Here is a 19351-nt window from a genome sequence, read left to right as displayed (position 1 = left end):
AGTATGAGAGAAGCAACAACAACCTGGATACACGATTTCAAAAAGAACCAATACTGACATGAAGAGCTCAAATCATGATCAACAAAAATGGTTCTTTGAATCACAGCTGATCTTTTTGATGTTTGAGGTACACAGGGTTATTCAGATCTAGTAAGTTGAGCAAGATATCAAGAGGCAATTGTTCAAAGAATAGGATTAGAAATTAAGTGGTCATATACAAGCTTACTTGAAAATAAATCAAGTGAAGATCTACAAGAGGAAATGTAAGGGGGGACAAGATGATGAGATGATTAGTTAGATACTCAGTCAGACTCAGCCTACTATGTACAGTCCCCTCCAAGTGGTTTACGTAATCATTCAAGTTCTGCAGCGGCGGGGACGGGGCCTGTTGCGAACCCAATGATTACAAATCCTAGGCGTGGGGACGTGTACAAGATGATCTGTCCTGATCTTACTTATTCTTTCTTAAAGCAAATCCTCAACTGACATGGATTGTCTGTCCCAGGACTTCTATCATAAGAAAATAGTTGTTCCAGCCCGGTGTTTGGATCACTGAAGGTCCAGCTTTGATCTGTATTTGCTGTTGATTTCACACTATCCTGCACCACCAACATAGATGCCTCTACAAGCCCAGAGCATTCATTGTCAGTATAAAGGCTTCCTACTTTATAAGGAGTCTAGAGTAGCCTTCAGGCTCTTTGGTTTGCCAAAGTGTGAAGCCTGCCCCTTACAGTCTCATGGGGTTAGAGCATACTAGCTCTTTACTACCCCAATTAGTCTCCTTTTCTCTTCCTTGAATCCTCCTCTTAGAGGTCAACTAGCTGCAGTCTTCACTTGAGTGTACCATGTGAAGACCAAGCTTTACCTTCACTACCATATTCTTAGTGAAGAGTACACCTAACAGATCTAGAATCCTCACATAGGGCCAAAATTGTGCTCAAACTGATTGATAAGTGTGTAAATATCAATATCCAAAGAAAATTGCCATCAATTGCTTCATGTTCTTCCTAGAATCAACAAATCAAGGAGCAGTTTGACCATATAAAAATATGCCTTGTACAGAAAGGATGTAAAGGTGTAAGGTTCAGGAAACCTTCATACGACACTTCGGACGGGAGACTGTGAGACACAGTCGGGGGATTTTCTAGAACCCAAGAGATCTAACTTTTGATTTCAAATCCCAACGAGAACACACTGGTTCCGAAGGATAGAGGGCATGAGTTAGTCCCGATATCTCTTCCAGTACAAGATAGATAATAAAGAGAATGAAAATAGAAAGTAGAAATAGCCATACCTGGTTCCGAAGGATAGAGGGCATGAGTTAGTCCCGATATCTCTTAAGGAACCAGTCAATGAATGGAGATCAAAGCAACTTATAAGAGAATTGAAATTAAGTCTTAAGTATTAATATTTAAGTATATGTCTAAGTGTTTGTGTAATGACCGCAGGTCTTACAAAAGGACAGAATTGTAGAGAAGTATATTGTGGAAAATGGATAAAATAGTATTTTTTGTCAGTGGTTATTTTTAAGCCTCAATGACTCAGTAAATTTACAATGTAAAGGTTAATAGACTATGATCTGTGAATACAGGAGCAGGTCTTTTCAGATTTATGATGACATATGATGACATCAGAATTTTGGCGGTATGACAGGCAAATCCCCCAACAGTGATATCACAGCCAATCTGAGAATGATAGCTTTTTTCAAAGAAAAAATATGTTGCCAAAGTGGTCAGGCCAACCAAAAAGCATTCTTACAGGTTTTGTATTCTTTTTATTCTCAAAATGAGTAGAGAAACAAAACTTGGTCAAAAAGGAAATCAAGTTTTGCACTTTGATACACTTTTCAACAAAAATCAATCATTCTCAAATTAGCTGTATGTTGAGGTCATTCCACTACTACCTCAGTATGGGAGGGTATGTTGGGATTATCATCATAGTATAGTCATATCTCTGTACTCTCATTGGGGGTGGTAAATTACATGTTCATCCTAAAGAATTGTCACCCTGAAGGTGTGTCCTTTGCAACCATTAATAATAAACTATGGGGGTATGCCCCGGCAAGAAAAGGGGGTCCTGACACGGGTGATAGACATCTATCTCCAGGGCAGAACTCCTTTGCTGGGGTGAGAGCAAAGAACCCGGGAGGGCTTCTCTTTGCTGGGACGGAGGGTTGGATTTTAAAGAAAAGAATTTCCTTAAAACTACAGAAGGCTATGATCTTTAAGGAAATGACAGAGGGGAACATCAAGTGAGGAGCAATAAGCAAGTGAGGCATTAGAGGTGAAAAAAAATCCCCTCTCTAGTTCCTAGACTGAACACCACATCTTTTGGGGTTGCCGGACCCAAGGGTACCTTGGTTCACTGCTCCTCCCAACACTTGCCATACCTGTTGTATTGGACTATATTTTACCATCACAAGCTTGGGGGTAAACTACAGTGGTTGTAAGATCTACTGGCAGGTTTTTGAAAAGATTTGGTGTGGCCAGATTTAACTTTTCAAGTCAAAAACTCAAAACTATATCACTTTCAGAGTGAACTCTATTTTCCCGGTGCAGATTGGATGGTAGGTTTCCATAGGAGGCACGACGGAGGTAGACAGTGTCCACGGGTACGGGTAACACATTCTACATGTGCCTCCCGAATAACCAAATCCATCCGTATCAAAAACATAACAATAACCAAGGGTTTTTTAGGAATCGACCATTCTGGTCGAATTAGTCAAACTAATTGGTCTTACCCTGAGAAGGGTTCAAGCAATTCAAATCCCAAAAATTCTATACCTTGGTTACTCTAGCCAAGATGGATGTAAGGTTATTAAGGAGGCCACGGCTGAGATCAAGACTTGCTTCCCCTCATCCGTATCCAATCAGTATTCTTTGTTATCATCTCAATTATCGTGAAATCAGCTTTTAGCAATATCAGAATTTTCAGATCAAAAATTGCAGTCAAGCAATTCAAGAAATAGTGATATAGATTTAACGTTTTTCAATTAAAAATTTCTTTCTACAACCTCTCCGCGTGTTCATAGTGTAAAAAGAAAGAGATCGAGAAGTCCCAAAAGAATACTATCATCACCAATCCGTTTAGCTTGAATATCTTTTCTATCGTGCTTTTTCCCGACCTTTTTTCCGCATCGTCAAGATCTCGGTTTGCCAGTACTCCTCTTACATTGTCCTATTTTTTACCTTTTCCCTTTCTTACATCTACTGCCCGTTTCTTTTCGTATATTCCTCCTTCGTTTCGTGATCATCAAGCATATCCTCCGATAAAAATCAAATCACCCATAAACCCAAACGTTTCCTTCAAAAATGTCATCAAACGCTATCTCGGAAGCAACAGCTAGGATCAATAGCATAACTCCGTTAGCAGAGGCAGTATCCAACCCACAAAAAGAAACGAACAATGGAAACAAAGATGCGGATCAATCAGGTACAAACACCAAAAATGATGCATCAAAAGGAAACGCAGACCCCACCCCACATGACAACACAGAATCATCGGGAGCAAAGTACAACAAGCAAAGCTTGATCTCTAGTTACCTCGGAAGAGGACAAGGTAAGCAATGTTTTGCTCCTCCAATCTAGGACAGAATCAGCAAAGAGCTAATAATACGTTAAACAATTGGACTTTTACCATTTAGATAAAAATCCAAATGCACCAAAGGATCAAATGACAAACCAGTCAAAGAGCCCAAATAGAGAACAAGACGAGAGTAAGCAACATCCTTGCTTAAAAGTACCAAAAATCTTAAAAAACTCTCACCACATCTCAAATACTTACATTTCCTTTGTTTGCTTAACAGCCCCGCAAGGAGCAAAAACAAACGACAAGGACTTGCCAAAGGAAAAAGAAACCGGGGAAAAAGCAAAAGACAGCCGTAAGCTAAAACTCCTGTAGCTCATTAAAGATTACGATAGATGAATCTAACCAAGTAATGTGAAAACCCCATTACACACGGAACACAGCCTCCGTCCCCGACAAAGACGCTATGAGAGAAGCTATCTTAAAAATGAATAAAGAATATTGCGAATTCTTTGGAGCGACTACGGTGTTACCAAAAATCCAGAAACTATCGGCTCAAATGAATGAAGAGCAAAGAAAGAAGAAGCTCCAAGAAGTACAAGCTAGATTGGATGAGATTAAAGAGTTAGAAAAGAAATCTCAACAGATCATTGATTTAACTTTCACTGAAGACTCACCAATACCAGATCTGAACAATCACACAATCATCATCCCTCCAAGAACTATTGTATCAGAAGGAGGTCTAAAATTCGATTCAGGAAAAACACCAGACGCGAACTCTTTCACCCTTCCCCTGTTCTTTCATAAAAATATGCAGCTATTGCAAGGTTCATTACCACTAACCATATTCAACAAGGACTGGCAACAAGCCGCGTCAGATAACCACACAGACTACAAAAAATCCAATAAAGAGATCGAAAAGTACAGAGGTCACCCCTTCCCAGGTGAATGGTCTCAATCACGTTTCGAGTGGGGAGAAAACTTCGATACTTTTGTCGAAACATGCAGAAAAGTCTACAAGTACAACGCCTTTGCAAACGATTTAGAAACTCACCGCAAAAAAGTCATAAAGATTTTCAAGGATCAACGCTCCTGGGTCGTAGCTTTCCGCTATGATCTAACCATCCGGAAAGCGACGTTTGCAATCAGAAATCCAAACGAAAGTGTGCCAAACCCGGCCCTTGAACCAATTGGCCTGGTAGAAGAGATCTATTGTTCAGCTAGAGAACAAGGAGATTTAAATCTAGACGACAACCCGTATAGGAAAGGAGGACCAAAGACAGGTAGAAACCCGTATTCCGACATCAATACAACTCAAGCTAGCTCAGTAGCAGGACCTTCACGAACAACTTACGAAAAACCCCAGTCGAAAAACACAAGCCCTTACGGCAACTACAAAGGAAAAAATTTCAACCCCAACTATAAAAGACCAGAAGGAGTCAAATCGGAAGGATACAAGGGAAAAGGAAAAGAGAGAGAAAAGAAAATGTAGGCTAAGTCTCATGGACAAAAACATTGTCTACCCCTTTTCTTCTTTCTTTTTTGATAACACCTTTGTAGTGTTTTCTGTCCCCTGTCCCCCAGGACTATCCCTCGTTTCTTCATTTTGTAAAACCAACATGTTGAATTAAAAACTTCTAAAAAACATTAAAAAGTTATACGATACTTATATCTTTGTTTTTTGTTTTGTCACCCTTCTCAACTATCTTGTTTGTTAAAACACACCCATTTCCCCTTTGATGAAATACCACGCTCCTTTTTAGATCGTTCAAAAATTTGAGCTCAGACTCAAAACACTCGAGCGGAGAATCAGACGACTCTTCACTGTTCTCAGACATCAAAGCCCTTTCCCAAGCATCTTCTCAGAACAACAAAGTAAGATGGCTATCCGAAGACCTGTGGCCAACATCAGTATCTTGCGAAATGAACATACCAGAATGGCAGAAAGCCCTCAACTCTGCTGGTATTTTAGATGAGTATAAAGATGTTATCGAAGGTTTCACCAATGGGTTCGACCAAGGCATTCCCCATCATTTCTTTATCAACAGCAAATGGTACAGTCCTCCCAACCACAGCTCTGCAGACCTAGCCAAAGAGAAAATCGAAAAAAGCATGAAGAAAGAAATCGCCCTAGGAAGAATTTTTGGTCCATTTACGCATGAAGAAGTTCATCAAAGATGCGGCTTCTTCCGGACTAACCCAATGGGTGCAGTTGTCAACGGCGACGGCTCTATCCGAGCGATCAATGACTTATCCTTTCCTAGAAACAATCAGGATATCCCCTCTGTTAACTCATTCGTAAAGGCAGACGACTTTACGACCACATGGGACGACTTCGCCAAAGTGTCCCAATTCTTCAGAAGAATTTCTGTTCCTTTTCTCTGTGCCATCTTTGACTGGGAGAAAGCATACAGGCAAATCCCAACAATGCTCTATCAAAGACAGTATATGATGATATTAGGTCCTGACGGTGTAGTATTTAAAGCTCAACAAGAGCTTTACAACACCTAAGAAGGGATAATCTACTACGTGTAATATAGTAGAAGTTGCCTAAAGAGTGCCTTCTTCAAAGAAACCAGCACAAGGGCACTTGCTGACCACTTTGTGATAACAGAGAAATAGATAAGGCACCAGAGAAATAAAGCAATACTGTTGTTAAGTATTATTCCCAGATTTTAAGCGCAAAAAAAGTCACACACTATGTTTATTACTAGCAATACTGTTGTAAGTATTATTCCTAATTAGACTTGTAGTCTTTAACACACGTAAATAAATTTCTCCTTGCTTTGAAGGGGCGGATTTAAGTGATCTTAGTACAAATATAGTAAATAAATGATGATTTATAACACTACAACAAAGGTATAAGATGCAGAAAAGGGCGCTACAATCCCAAATTCATCAAGGAGTACTTATATCCAAATGTAACAATCTTTACAACAGTCAACAGCCTCAAAAACCAATCAAATCCGCCTAAATAACCCTAAAAACCATGTAATGACGCAATGTAATGATCTTGTTACTAATGTATGATGTAATTTTCACAGCCAAAAGTGATCAATGACGCAATGATGTAATGTACAGCACTTCTTAAGATGAATACAGGTGATTTTTTCCTTGTAAACTAGCTGAAACCCAATTTTTGAGATTACGATTTTTTTCAGATGTGCTCCAATTTTTGATTACTAAAGTGGATCTTGTAGCCCACGTGTTACTGATCATTTCTGACACCTATAAGACCTATTTCTGATGAGTGATGAGTAAGATATTGAGTTGTGAAGTTAAGGTTTTTGGTGTTACATGTGTCTTGTGACTGTAAATTCGAGATTCACACCAATTTCTTATTTCCCTTATAACTTTTTACATACACCTCCGTTACTAATGATTTAAAGGTTGTACATTATGTAATCCACTCTTCTGCGTTGAATGAGCCATCTACCAACTTATTCTGACGTCATTTGACATATGTAATCAGCTGAAAACCTTCATTTTCGCCGATTTTCACCTGTTTTCTTCACTTTTCACAGCTGCTACTCTCTTTTCCTTGCTCATGTAATATGACATCATCTTCTATAACCTTAAAAATCCCGGAAAATCCTCTTGGCAACCTTAATTTCTACTACTACCACCATTACATATGTAAACTACACGCCTAACCCTTGTTTACCAACTTCGAAAAAGTACCTTTCTGCTAATAACTTCTGTTTCCCCTTATCAACCTTGAATATTAAAATTGTTCCTGTATAATAAACTGTTGTTCTTTCATATTCTAACCTTATAAAACCCATAACTTAATTATAAATAAGCTAAAAACCATTTCCAACCTGTATACCTCTATTTTCGAATTTTTCTTATCTTTTCTTTTTCTGTCTTTTTGTAATAACTTTGTAAGTAAACTATGTTGATCTTAATAATATTTTTGAACTAAGATGACTTAATAATGATCCAATAAGTATACATAAGCCTCTAAGAGCTTCAATTGATCTGAAAACCTGAATTTCGAATTCTCTGCTATATTGAAGTTTGCTAATAAACTGGTAAAGTAAAGATGATTAATTTTTTTGCTTAATGTCATAAATAGATCACCACAACGGACGAGTATACTACGACACCAGAATTGGTTTTGGTGGTGTAGGAGGATGTGGATCGTTCGGCAGAGCGGCAGACGGATGGAAGTTGATTATGAAACACGAATTTCAAGTAATGGAGATTTTCCGATGGGTCGACGACGCCCTTTTTATCAAAGCTTTAGACTCAAATTTAGTCATGCAAGACATAGTCAAGAGAAGCCTTGAACTAGGTGTAATAACAAATGAAGAAAAAATCTCAGAATTTAAAGAGGAACAAAAGTTTATCGGTTTTATTTGGAACGGAATCAACAAAACAGTCAGACTACCCGAGAGCAAGCTAGAACAGCGCAAAGCCCAGATAGAAGAAGCTCTGGTACAAGGAAAGAAGTTCTCATTCAACGAAGTTGAAGTCCTAGTAGGACGCCTAACACATGTCTCTCTTATCTTACCTCAACTTAAATGTTGTTTAACATCACTTTACCGTTGGATGAAAAGCTGGGTCCACAGGTTTGCAAAACGCCAGCTACCAGAAGACGCTAGGAAAGATTTAGAAGAGTGGAAGTGGATTCTGTCACTTTTCCAGAAAACACGACTCATACCATTCTCAGAACCAATCGACATGGGCTGGGTAGGTGATGCCTCTCCAAGCTATGGAGTAGGGGTCTTGATAGGCAAAGAGTGGTTCCAACTCAAACTCATCCCAGGATGGGAAACTTCAGGAGAGACTAGAAGAGGCATAGCCTGGCTCGAGACGGTCGCAATTTGTATCGGTCTATGGCACATTATATCCACAAGGAACTTAGAAGGAAAAACACTTATTGTGTGGACAGATAACACCACGAGCGAAAATGCCATAATGAACAGAAAGTCAAGAGATATTGAAGTCAACTCCGAATGGAAAAAGAATCAAAAGCTTCTCATCGATTTCCAGATAGATCTAGTGGCAAAGAGGGTAGTATCTAAGAAGAACGACGCAGATGGCATATCAAGAGGTGAAGGAGCTGACATCCACGACAAACTTGAAGTAGACAGAGTGACAACTTTGATACCGATAGACCTGATAAGTTGCTTTACGCAAAAAGAAAAAGTTGATGATGGATCTGTAGACCCAGTTTTACGCCGTCAATTTCCAGGTCTGTTTAGAAAAAGTAAGGCAAGGATATAACCATGAGAAGATTATGTAAATACTTCTTTAGATGTTTTAGAGACAAGCACAAGTTTGGAGCTCACATTGTTTTTCATTTGCATCATCTGATATAACATGATAATCAAAAATCTAAAACGATTGTTGAACACATTAACAAAGACCCATCTAACCCAATAGCCCATGATCCCTTTGGGATGATCAGACTAACCATGAAACACTTCGAGACATCAAACAAGTTTTATGGGAGAACATTCTATGAAACAGGAAGTGAGAGCTCTTATACGCAACGAGACAAAGAAATCCTAAAAGAGTAGGAAAGATTTCAGATGTCTGACGATATTTAGTAGTAAGATTTTTTCGCAATCCTCATAGACTAAAAATTTTTTGTGACACCAATAAATTTCAGAAAAAACCATACCAAAGAAATTCATTATACACTCTATCGCACACAGTCGACCCCTCTTTAGAAAATGCCGATAAGTGAAAAAGAGTTGGATCAAATAAAACCATTTCTAAGTAGAGGTGACGGTATAATATCTTACAACAAACGACAGAGACACGTAATCAACGTATGGAAATGGAACACTATCGTCAGCTACAATGGAGCAGTGAAAAAGTTTCTAAAATTCATGAAAAATGAAGGAGGTGCAGATTTTCTCCTACCAGCATCAGAAGATAATATATACAATTTTTGCGTATGGGCAGGGCGGAACCATGACGGCCCGACAAAGGAAGACATCATGTCAGTTACACTAGGAAAATATATTTACGGCTTGAAGGCATGGCACAGATACCATAATCAAAAGTTCCCAAGCGTAGAAGAAGAAACGATCAAATTGATGATGATAGCATCCAAGAAGCTAGATGTAGAACTTCCCAAGACCGAAGAGAAGAAACCGATTCATTTAGAACATTTATTACACTACGCCACATTGCAAATTTACCGTGGAGTTTAGAAAATTGAGTAGACATAGAAAATTATAGAGAAGCTGGCAAGGATCAGAAAAATATGAAAAAATAATGGGAGGGCCCTTTGATGCATTCCGATTGTCTGGCATATTTTTTCATATTTTTAAAACTACAATGCATATAATACTACACAAAATATAATATCTTCTGGGCAGAAAATATAAAAACCAACAAACAGTGATATTGAGCAGTCTTGAAGAGAGACAAAAATACACAAAAATATGCATATTGTTCCTATGGCTGAGACCCTGTATTTGAGTATTTTTTTGTATTTTTAGTGTGAGAATTGTTGATTGTACTAACAAAAAACCTCCAGGATTGTTAGATTACAACCTGTAACAGACATTGGAGGGCATAATTTGAATTCAACAATCCCTTATATCTTTGTCAATTCTTGGTCAAACCACTTGATTTTTTGTTCATTGGAAAGCCAAACTCTGTGACTATATCTTTCATTGAGACAAAAAACCTGCATCTAATCCCAAAGAATATCTATGTGGCTATATAGGAAATTGTTTCAAAGACAAATAGGTTTTTTTGTAGCGGAGCTACAGAGTTGATGCATCAACATAACATTCAAATGCATTTCATGGCTTCCTAATCAGCTGACTATCAAGTGTTTTGACCCAGAATTGCAAAAGATATGAGGGATATAGAATTCCAGATATCCCCTTGTCACCCCTTGGCCAAATTCCAATCCGTGTTACAGGTTGTAATCTGAGAAACTTGGAGGTTTTTTGTTAGTACATTCAACAATCTGCACACTAAAAATACAAAAAAATACTCAAATACAAGGTCTCAGCCATAAGAACAATATGCATATTTTTGTGTATTTTTGTCTCTCTCCAAGACTGCTCAATATCACTGTTTGTTGGTTTTTATATTTTCTGCCCAGAAGATATTATATTTTGTGTAGTGTTATTTGCATTGTAGTTTTGAAAATATGAAAAAATATGCCAGACAATTGGAATGCATCAAAGGGCCCTCCCATTATTTTTTCATATTTTTCTGACCCTTGCCAGCTTCTCTATAATTTTCTATGTCTACTCAATTTTCTAAACTCCACGGTAAATTTGCAATTTGGCGCAGTGTTACATCTAGCGATAGAACTATCAAAAGGCGGACCAAAAGAACTAGCGATACTAGATACAGCTCTTTGCGCCTTTTGGAGTTTAGCCCGGTTGGGAGAGATGACATCACATAAACACAATTCTTCAGAAGTAATCAAGAGAGAAGACGTAAAATTTTCAACAACGAGGAAGAAGAAGGGTCATTCATCTAAAAGGAGCAAAAACAGCGAAGGCAGGGGAAATTCAGATTTTACAATTGAAGAAACTAAATCACATCCTGTGCCCAGTAGCCGCTCTACGAAGAAGACTGGCACAGACTTCATGCAACAACGACCCATTATTTAGCTACGTAGAAAAAGACACACGGAAACTATTATCCAAGTCAACGATCACAGCAGTATGTCAAAAAATATGGGGAGAAGGCGGATACTTAGGATTGTCTGGACACTCCTTTAGAGTAGGTGGGGCGTCATTATGATTCGCACTGGGGGTTCCAGTAAAAGACATATGTGATATTGGTCGATGGAAATCAGACTCATACAAACTATATATTAAGGCTTACTCAGAAAGAGAGTTATTAAGAGCAAATGACTTGTTAAACGAACTCAAGATGCATACTTTGAAATAAAATATGGAGACTAGTTTGGACGGATTCACAAGCCTAGAAGGTTTGGGGGTTCGGTTTTACAGGCTCAGGCTTCCAGACTTGAGAGTGGGTGTATAAAACCTCAACCAGAGATTTTGATTCAACCGTTGAATCACCATCTTTGGAATCTCTCGAGTGTGTTCTTGAGAACCCAGAGTCTTCTTGTAAGTAGATTATTGTTGACTAAAAATAAACACGTCAATAACCACATACAAGAAGACTTGTACTAGTATCTTATTAATCCATTAAAGTTTATTAAGATACTGGGGGTTTTCGTTAAAAACCCATACACTGGTAGTCCTGGACGTAACGTCGGGACTATCTAGGTTTGATAACCAGAGGTTCCTCAACAATATGAGAAAACCTGGTTATCATCTCGAACGTGTAACATACTCGTTGTGATTACAAAGATACAGAGTGGACCAATGGGCAGTAGAGTTATCAATCTCAAATAGGGTTTTTTGAGTTTTTGACCTCTACATTAAATCTAGCAATGGCACAAAGCTCTCAAAATTTGCCAATAGATCTTACAACGGCTGTACCATTTTGAAATCCTGTCAAAGTTGTGGTAGTCTCTGGTCTGCCAGTGTCTAGTAGCTGGGGGATGTAAGTCTGTGAAATCATTCTCTGAACCACTCCAGCTCCTGAGCCTTATTCCAAAGTCTCAAGGGTGCTTGCAAACACAGGCCAAGTCAAGATGGTTGATTGCATTGTTTGAGTACACTGATTTGTTGATTGTCCTTAGCACTCTTGCTCAATCTTTATTCGTGGCACTTCTCCCACTTCACTACACTCCTTTACATTTTTTCCATTACAACATCAACATCCCTTCAACAATCCTGCATCAACAACCAAACATATCCTTATCCCATTGGTGCTGAAAAAAAATGTAATTTTCCTTTGATCATCATATCAAACCCCCACCAGCATCAATTGCGTACCATCAAAACAAGGTAATCTTCACTATCAAGACACCAATATAGCATTCATCGAAAATGCACATTTCAGTAAGATTTCTTCCTTGATTTGTCTTTTTCCCTCTAAATCATACAAATCATTTTATATCCTTGCATTTCCCTTTCTGTTTGTGTCTCATCTTCCTGCAGATTCAAAGTACGCGAGATGCTTGCATTTGTCGCGTTCCTAGTTACTTTCCGACATCCGACGATGCGCGGATGTCCAGGATTTTGCTCATGTCCGCGCGGGGACCTTCCCCCTGGGTACTGAGCGAGAGCGAGCTTGATAGAGTGCTCTCCGCTAGAAGTGCATTAATCCATGAACTCAAACTGGGATATCCGTGAATACTGTGCAAAACATGCGGCCAGAACGGCGGGCGATCAACTTGTACATACGACATACTAATAGCTGACTAATCGTGACGTCATCTTCGCGCCCCCTACATTCCATCTTGTTGACCTCTGTTGACCTTCACTTGATTTATTTTCAGTTCAGGATTTCTCCTTTGCCAACACCTGTTTGCCAATCTATCCTGCATTACTTGAACACTTTTCTATCGATATCTGTTCATCCTACCAAACACCAGTCAACATGTCCATCGAACGCGCCTCACAGAAGGACCTTCACTTAGTTACCATGAACACGCCCAATGGCCAAAAGGTTCAGATCGCACTCGAAGAACTCAAACAGGTCTATAAGACAGAGTTCTCCTTTGAACTTGTGGATATCACAACCAACAAACAAAAGGAGGATTGGTTTTTGAAGATCAATCCAAATGGTACCACAATCCCCATGACCGAGCATCAGAATAGATGAAGTGTTTGTGAATTATGTGTGACTGATCAAGTTGAATTGAACGCCTCTTGATCGATGAGCACAGGCAGAATTCCTACCTTGATTGATCATCATCAAAAGTCTCTCGAAGACGCTTCTTTGCCTTTTACAGTCATGGAGAGCGCTGCAATTCTACTTGTACGTGAACATTTTGGATGATATATCGTACAACCATCCCACCTAGTCATTTGCATTTACTCTTACGTTCTTGAAAACAGTACCTCGCGAAGAAAGTCGATAAGGATCATGTGTTTGGGTTCACTGATCCTCTTGAACGATCAGCAGCCTTACAATGGATCTTCTTTGGTATGGCTGGCGTGGGGCCGATGCAAGGCCAATTCAATCATTTCAACTGTCAGTGGCATCTCCTTTCAACTTGTGATTTTACCGTCGGTCTCTTGGCTCAGAGGTGATATCATTTTGTCTTTCACCAGTGTACGCGCCGGAGAAGATTCCTTACGCCATCAAGCGCTACCACGATGAAACCTTGAGATTATATGGCGTACTCGAGATTCAACTATCAGGCCAGTTCACAGGTGTCAAAAAGGAGTACTTGGTAGGAAAAGGAAAAGGGAAATACTCTTGGGCCGACATGGCTATCTATCCGTTCGTGACTTCATATCTGCTACGTCTTTCGAAGGTTGAGATGATCCAAGCATGGCGTTATCCCTAATCTATCTAAGCTTCCAAGTATCTGATCAAAGGTCAATATGGCTAATTGGCCTCTCATATTTCTGGTCTTTTGAAACTCGTGAATCAGTTGGGTTGCATGTTACGAAAGGTCGGGTATCACCAAAGAAGAGTTTGCAAAGCTTGAGTGTCTTAAGGCATGGCTTGACCGGATTGGCGAGCGTGAAGCTGTTAAAGTTGGTTCTGGGTCAAAGTACAGGTTCGGACGTCTCTTCATACACAGACTTTTGACTCTTGACCTCTGATAAATTGACATTTCCACCCACCTCTTTTTTAGCTTGCCCAAGAAATAAAGTTTGTAAGGCTTGTCCTTTCAACTACCCTGAATTAATGAGACAAGACCACAGCTTGGATCCCAAGTTTTTTGGTCTTTTCGCTGAATGCGAAGTGTCACTTGTAAAATCACTCTACTTTATATTTATCTACACCCTTTGGGCCAAATTGCATATAATTTATCCCACAAACACAGAGAGACCTTGAAAGCCTTGACTTTCTGCTAATTCACTGTGTGTTAGCTTGCCTGTGTTTTGCCTCAATGAATAGAAGGGAATTCACATCTGATCATCTAGTATTTCTGAAGAGAAAAAAATAATGTGATACAGTGTTTTTGGCTCTTCAAGGATATGACAAAGCCCTTTTGCTGCAATGCATATGTGAGACCCACAAGTTCAAGGACCTGATCCAACCTTTGGCTACCTTGTTGAGGTGTGTGAATCAACCAATGCTATTGTGATCAAGTTTTTTTGTGATACTCAAGCCTGGTGGGCATCTACATCCTTCTACAGGACTGCCTGCCAGTCTACTCCTCTGTGGGTAGTGTAAGTGGTTTCAGAGCTCAAGCTTTCTGCTGGTTATGGACAGTGCTGTCGGGCCTCTATGCGAATCCCTCCACCCGCCGTCCTTGCTAGGCTGTGTCAAAAGTCTAGGAAGAGGTGAGTGGGTTGGGGGGGCCCTCGGGGCCTCTCTCAGGGTTTTGCTTGACCCGGGGGGTCACACATCCCATTTGGGTAATTGTGCAAAAGTGAGAGGCCTGAGGGGGGGATTCATACCGATGCTGAGGCTGGGAGCTGTCAGACCCCTCTCTCGGGGCAGTGTGTTCAGAGTCCTGACAAGCCCCCATCCTCTCTAACTTAACAAAGTCCCTCGATGCTGCAACAGCTGTCATTCAAGCAAGTTGAATGACAGCTGTCGAGGCATTGAGGGACTTTGTTAAGTTAGCCATCCTGTGTGCTTGGTGCCCCTTGTACGACTCTTGTGCAACTTTTGATCGGCTTTTACGCGACTGTACGCTGTACAAACGGGCGATCTCACTCAACTGAACTCTATTCACATTCATTCGGTCAAACTTTAACTTGCATCTACAGCCTCAATTACGTATCTCAATTCTTTAGCATGTGTAGTACCTCAAGTGTTTCTTTCTTCATTTCCTCTGAGTACTCTTTAATGTATAAACTCAACAAAGTCCCACGCTCGCGCATCCTCGCGAGGCGTTGAGCGAGGGACTTACACCAAATGTGTACGCTCCATAAGCTCAGAGATTTGGCTTTGGCAGGGAGCTGGCTTCAAACCCTTATAGCTTATTCCACACCAAGGATTTGCATATGGTCCAAAGGAAGAACTTGTGCGCCTGACTCTGGCGCATAAGGTACATATTTTTTTTCCCGAGGAATGTGCTGCCCTCTTGTCTAAAATGCGCATCAAATATTGGCTCTCAACAGAGGATTACACATGTAACCTCTTTCTCGAGTCCAAATTTGCTGCCAAGACCAATCTTTGAAGCACATTTTTGGCAAGAAGGGATTAAATTCCTTGGGAAAAAAAATTGTAGTCTCAGCACAAGATATCAGCGCACAAGTCTTCTCTTTGGACTATATCCAAATCCTTGGTGTGGAAAAAGTTATAAGGACTTGAAGCAAGCTCCCTGCCAAACCCAGATCTCTGAGGTTATGGAGCGTACACATTTGGCGTGAGTCCCTTGCTCGACACCTCGCAAGGATGCGCGAGCGTGGGACTTTGTTAAGTTTATTTAATGTATCTTTTATATGAGTCTCCGGCCCACCTGCCTTGTTGCTTTATCACTTCAACCGTCAACCTGTGAAAGTTCAACAGTGATGCCCCACCAACCCTGAAGGAGTGGCCAGTTGGTCCTTCTGTTCCATTGCGTTGCCAGATTTCATTTAGAGTTTTCATTACCTCTGACTTTGACAGCAGCCACCTTTCTCCATCTCTTACATGCAAAAACAGAGGGTCATTTTGCTTTATCCGGTTCTGCTTCACTGTTCGTTCCAAGGCTTGGACTGGATCTAGACGTGTCGGCTGTTTCTTCAACACCAGTATTTGAATTTTGTTTTGCTTAGCTGTCTTTGCTTTGTGAATTGCTAGTTCCAAAGTTCCTGATTGTTTCTCTAGTGCAAGGTCTTTCAGGAAGGGTATTCTTTTGTCTGGCTTGTCCAACGCTAGTTCCCCAAGTCGTGCGAGGCGCCAGAAAGCCATCAGGGCAAATGCAATGATTGCTTTTGCCTTGTTTCCATCTTTGTCTAACTCTTGTACAACTTGCTTTAGGTGAGATACCAGTACCAGTTCCTTTTCTATTCTCTTTTCCTTTGACACTTGTTTGAATGGAACCGTTACCCTTTGTTTCTTTTCTTCCTTGTACCTTTTCAACGCTTTCAACATGAGCTTCTCAAATTCGTCATCTACGTCGGGGAATTCGCACTGGTGGAGTTTGTGCCATGCCTTCAGTTCAACTATATACTTTCAAACAGTGTCTGCCTTAACCGCTTCCTTCGACATCTCCTTGGGGTTTCTCTGTCCACTTGCCCACAAGATAAACTCATATACCAATTTCTTTGTTGCAGGTAAGCACTCTCCTCGCCGTCTTCCTTTCTGTTCATTGAACTTGACATACTTCTATATCCCTGAATTATAGAGTTTCATGGTATCATCTACCCATCCTCCGCCAGTGATGGGCTCCACCAGTTGTTTATCACAAGCTTGTTCTACTCCGCCTGGCCCGGTTTTCAGCTCTTCCAAGTTCAGAGGGTTCTTTGGTTTGGGATGTTTTATGTCTTTCGTTGATCGGTCCTTTGCTTTGGAATTCTTGTTCTAGCAGGCCTTCCAAGTCCCGAGGTAGCTTGATTTCAATCTGCTTTGACAAGTCTTCTTCTGAATTATCTCCACGGGAAAGGGAATTGGCCGGATTGGTCTCAGATGTCACTCGTGTCTCCTTTACGTCACATTGGTAGTTCATGAGTAGGTCTTGGATCCTCTTCCATTCTTCATTCACCGTACTGTCCTTTGACTTTCTGTTTCAAACTACTCCTTCTGTTGTAGTGTTATCCGTATGTACTACAAACTGTTTTCCTTCTGTTTCATACTTCTTTCTGACCATTAGTATTCCAAGTCTGATTACCACAGTTTCAGCCCATGTGATCTTCCGCTCTGGCTCATCTCTTCTCAAGTACTTCATTTGCCAACCTTGTCTCAGTCACAACATTGCCCAAGATGACCCTACAATCAAGCCTAGTCCGTACAAATTAGATGCGTCGCCATACCATCCTATCTTGACTGGGGTCTTTGCTGGTAGGATCCTCAGGTTATCGAAGTTGTGCAAGGTGAAGTTCCGGTGTTCCAAGTCCTCTCGTACTTCTTCACTTAAATTTCTTGTTATCCACTGATTTCGCCGCACCTTCTTAAAATGGTGCATGGACCTCATATAGGCTTTCATATGAGGTAGGATTAGTAACGTGTGGCATAACCTCCCCACCAGGCCTTCAAACTATTTATACGAAATCTTCTTCTTTGTCAACAAGATCTCTTTTGTTTCTGCCTTCCTTTCGTCTAACTTGCTCTGAGGAAGTCTTACGGTATGTGACCTCCTGTTCCAAATAAATCCCACATACTTTTGTTCAAAGTCAAACTCATGATACTTCTTTTTGTTTGTCTTTACCCCTAGCTGTTTGCTGATGCGCACCACATCCTTCATTGTGACTTGTGAGTCCGGCCTGTTTAAGATCATGTTGTCATCTACCCAACGGAAGATTTTTGGGATCACTAACTTCTTCTCTATTAAATCCTCCCAGGCATTTGCCGGCCTTTCAAAGATGCCACATCCTGCTACTCCACCAAAGGAGACTCTTGTATCCACCCATAGCCCTCCCTCAAAGTCCTTTAATATGAGGAATGGCCACTGATCTGGGTCAGTTGGGATTTGGCGATAAGCCTTCTCCCAATCGAAGATGGCCAATAGCCATACCCCTGGGTTCGCTTTGAAGAAATTGACTACTTTTGCAAAGTCATCCCACATGGTTTTGAAGTGATTTTTGTTGACAAACGAATTTACCAACAGAATGTTTTTCTTTTGCCTTGGGTAGGACAGGTCATGTATTACTCTGAAGGTGCCGTCTCCATTTACCATACTTCCCATTGGACTCAACCTGAAGAATGGAAACCATTCTTTCAGCTGGGTATGGCTAAAGGGTCTGTATATTCAGCCTTTGCGTTTCTCTTTCTCTAGCGTTTGTCGGATCTTCTCTCGCACATCTGACACTGACCTGTGATTGTCAGGAGTGAACCATTGCTGGTCTCCTATGTGGTGGTCTGGTATCCCTTGCGGGAAGCCGTATTGAAAGCCTTCTAACACGTCTTTGTACTCTTCAAGTAGGTTCTCTTCTGTTAGTTGCCTTCGCCACTCTTCCACGCTCATTTCACATCTCACTCTGCACGGCCATGGGCGACCGTCCTCCTCTCGGTGGATTTTCCTCACATGTAGGCTTTTCCGCTTGTTTTTGTCATTGTCTCTCAAGTTTTGGTCCCAAAATCATCTCAAAGTATATATAGCAATGTATTCCAACTTTTACAATGGTCAACAGCCTCAAAACCAATCAAATCCGTCCAAAAAACCCTAAAAACCCTATGATGACGCAATGTAATGATTCTGTTACTAATAAATGATGTAATTTTCACAGCTAAAAGTGATCAATGACGCAATAATATGATGTACAGCACTTCTTATAATGAAAACAGGTGATTTTTTCCTTGTAAACTAGCTGAAAACCAAATTTTGAGGTTACAAAGTTTTTCAGATGGGCTCCAATTTTCATTACTAAAGTGCATCTTGTAGCCCTCGTGTTACTGATCATTTATGACACCCATATGACCTATTTGTGATGAGTGATGAGTAAGATATTGAGTTGTGAAGTTAAGGTTTTTGGTGTTACATGTTGACTTGTGACTGTAAATTTGAGATTCACACTAATTTCTTATTTGCCTTATAACTCTTGACATACACCTCCGCTACTATTGGCTTAAAGTTTTTAAATTATGTAATCCACTCTTCTGCGTTGAATGAGCTATCTACCAACCTATTCTGACGTCATTTGAGATATGCAATAAGCTGAAAACCTTCATTTTTGACGAAGTTCTCCCATTTTCTTCACTTTTCACA

At 40.3% G+C, this 19351-nt stretch overlaps 2 protein-coding genes across 2 annotated transcripts; both read left to right on the top strand.

Moving 5' to 3' along the window:
• Positions 1 to 3311: 3311 nt before the first annotated feature.
• MELLADRAFT_113895 (uncharacterized protein) lies at positions 3312 to 5017 on the top strand (the record flags this gene model as incomplete). Its single annotated transcript, XM_007418660.1, has 4 exons — positions 3312 to 3558; positions 3644 to 3715; positions 3806 to 3880; positions 3969 to 5017. The coding sequence occupies 4 exons, from the start codon at positions 3312 to 3314 to the stop codon at positions 5015 to 5017; spliced, it is 1443 nt and encodes a 480-aa protein (XP_007418722.1).
• Positions 5018 to 12907: 7890 nt separating this feature from the next.
• On the top strand, positions 12908 to 14366 carry MELLADRAFT_73669 (uncharacterized protein; the record flags this gene model as incomplete). The annotated part of the gene is made up of 6 exons (XM_007418639.1): positions 12908 to 13159; positions 13262 to 13353; positions 13434 to 13569; positions 13650 to 13821; positions 13976 to 14104; positions 14183 to 14366. 6 exons carry the CDS (start codon positions 12973 to 12975, stop codon positions 14196 to 14198), a joined length of 732 nt encoding a protein of 243 aa, XP_007418701.1.
• Between the last annotated feature and the right edge of the window lie 4985 nt (positions 14367 to 19351).

Source organism: Melampsora larici-populina, assembly GCF_000204055.1.
Source record: "Melampsora larici-populina 98AG31 unplaced genomic scaffold MELLAscaffold_99, whole genome shotgun sequence".
Lineage (NCBI taxonomy): Eukaryota > Fungi > Basidiomycota > Pucciniomycetes > Pucciniales > Melampsoraceae > Melampsora > Melampsora laricis-populina.
Note: the sequence above shows the minus strand (reverse complement) of the source record. Positions and strands in the feature narration are given on the sequence as shown.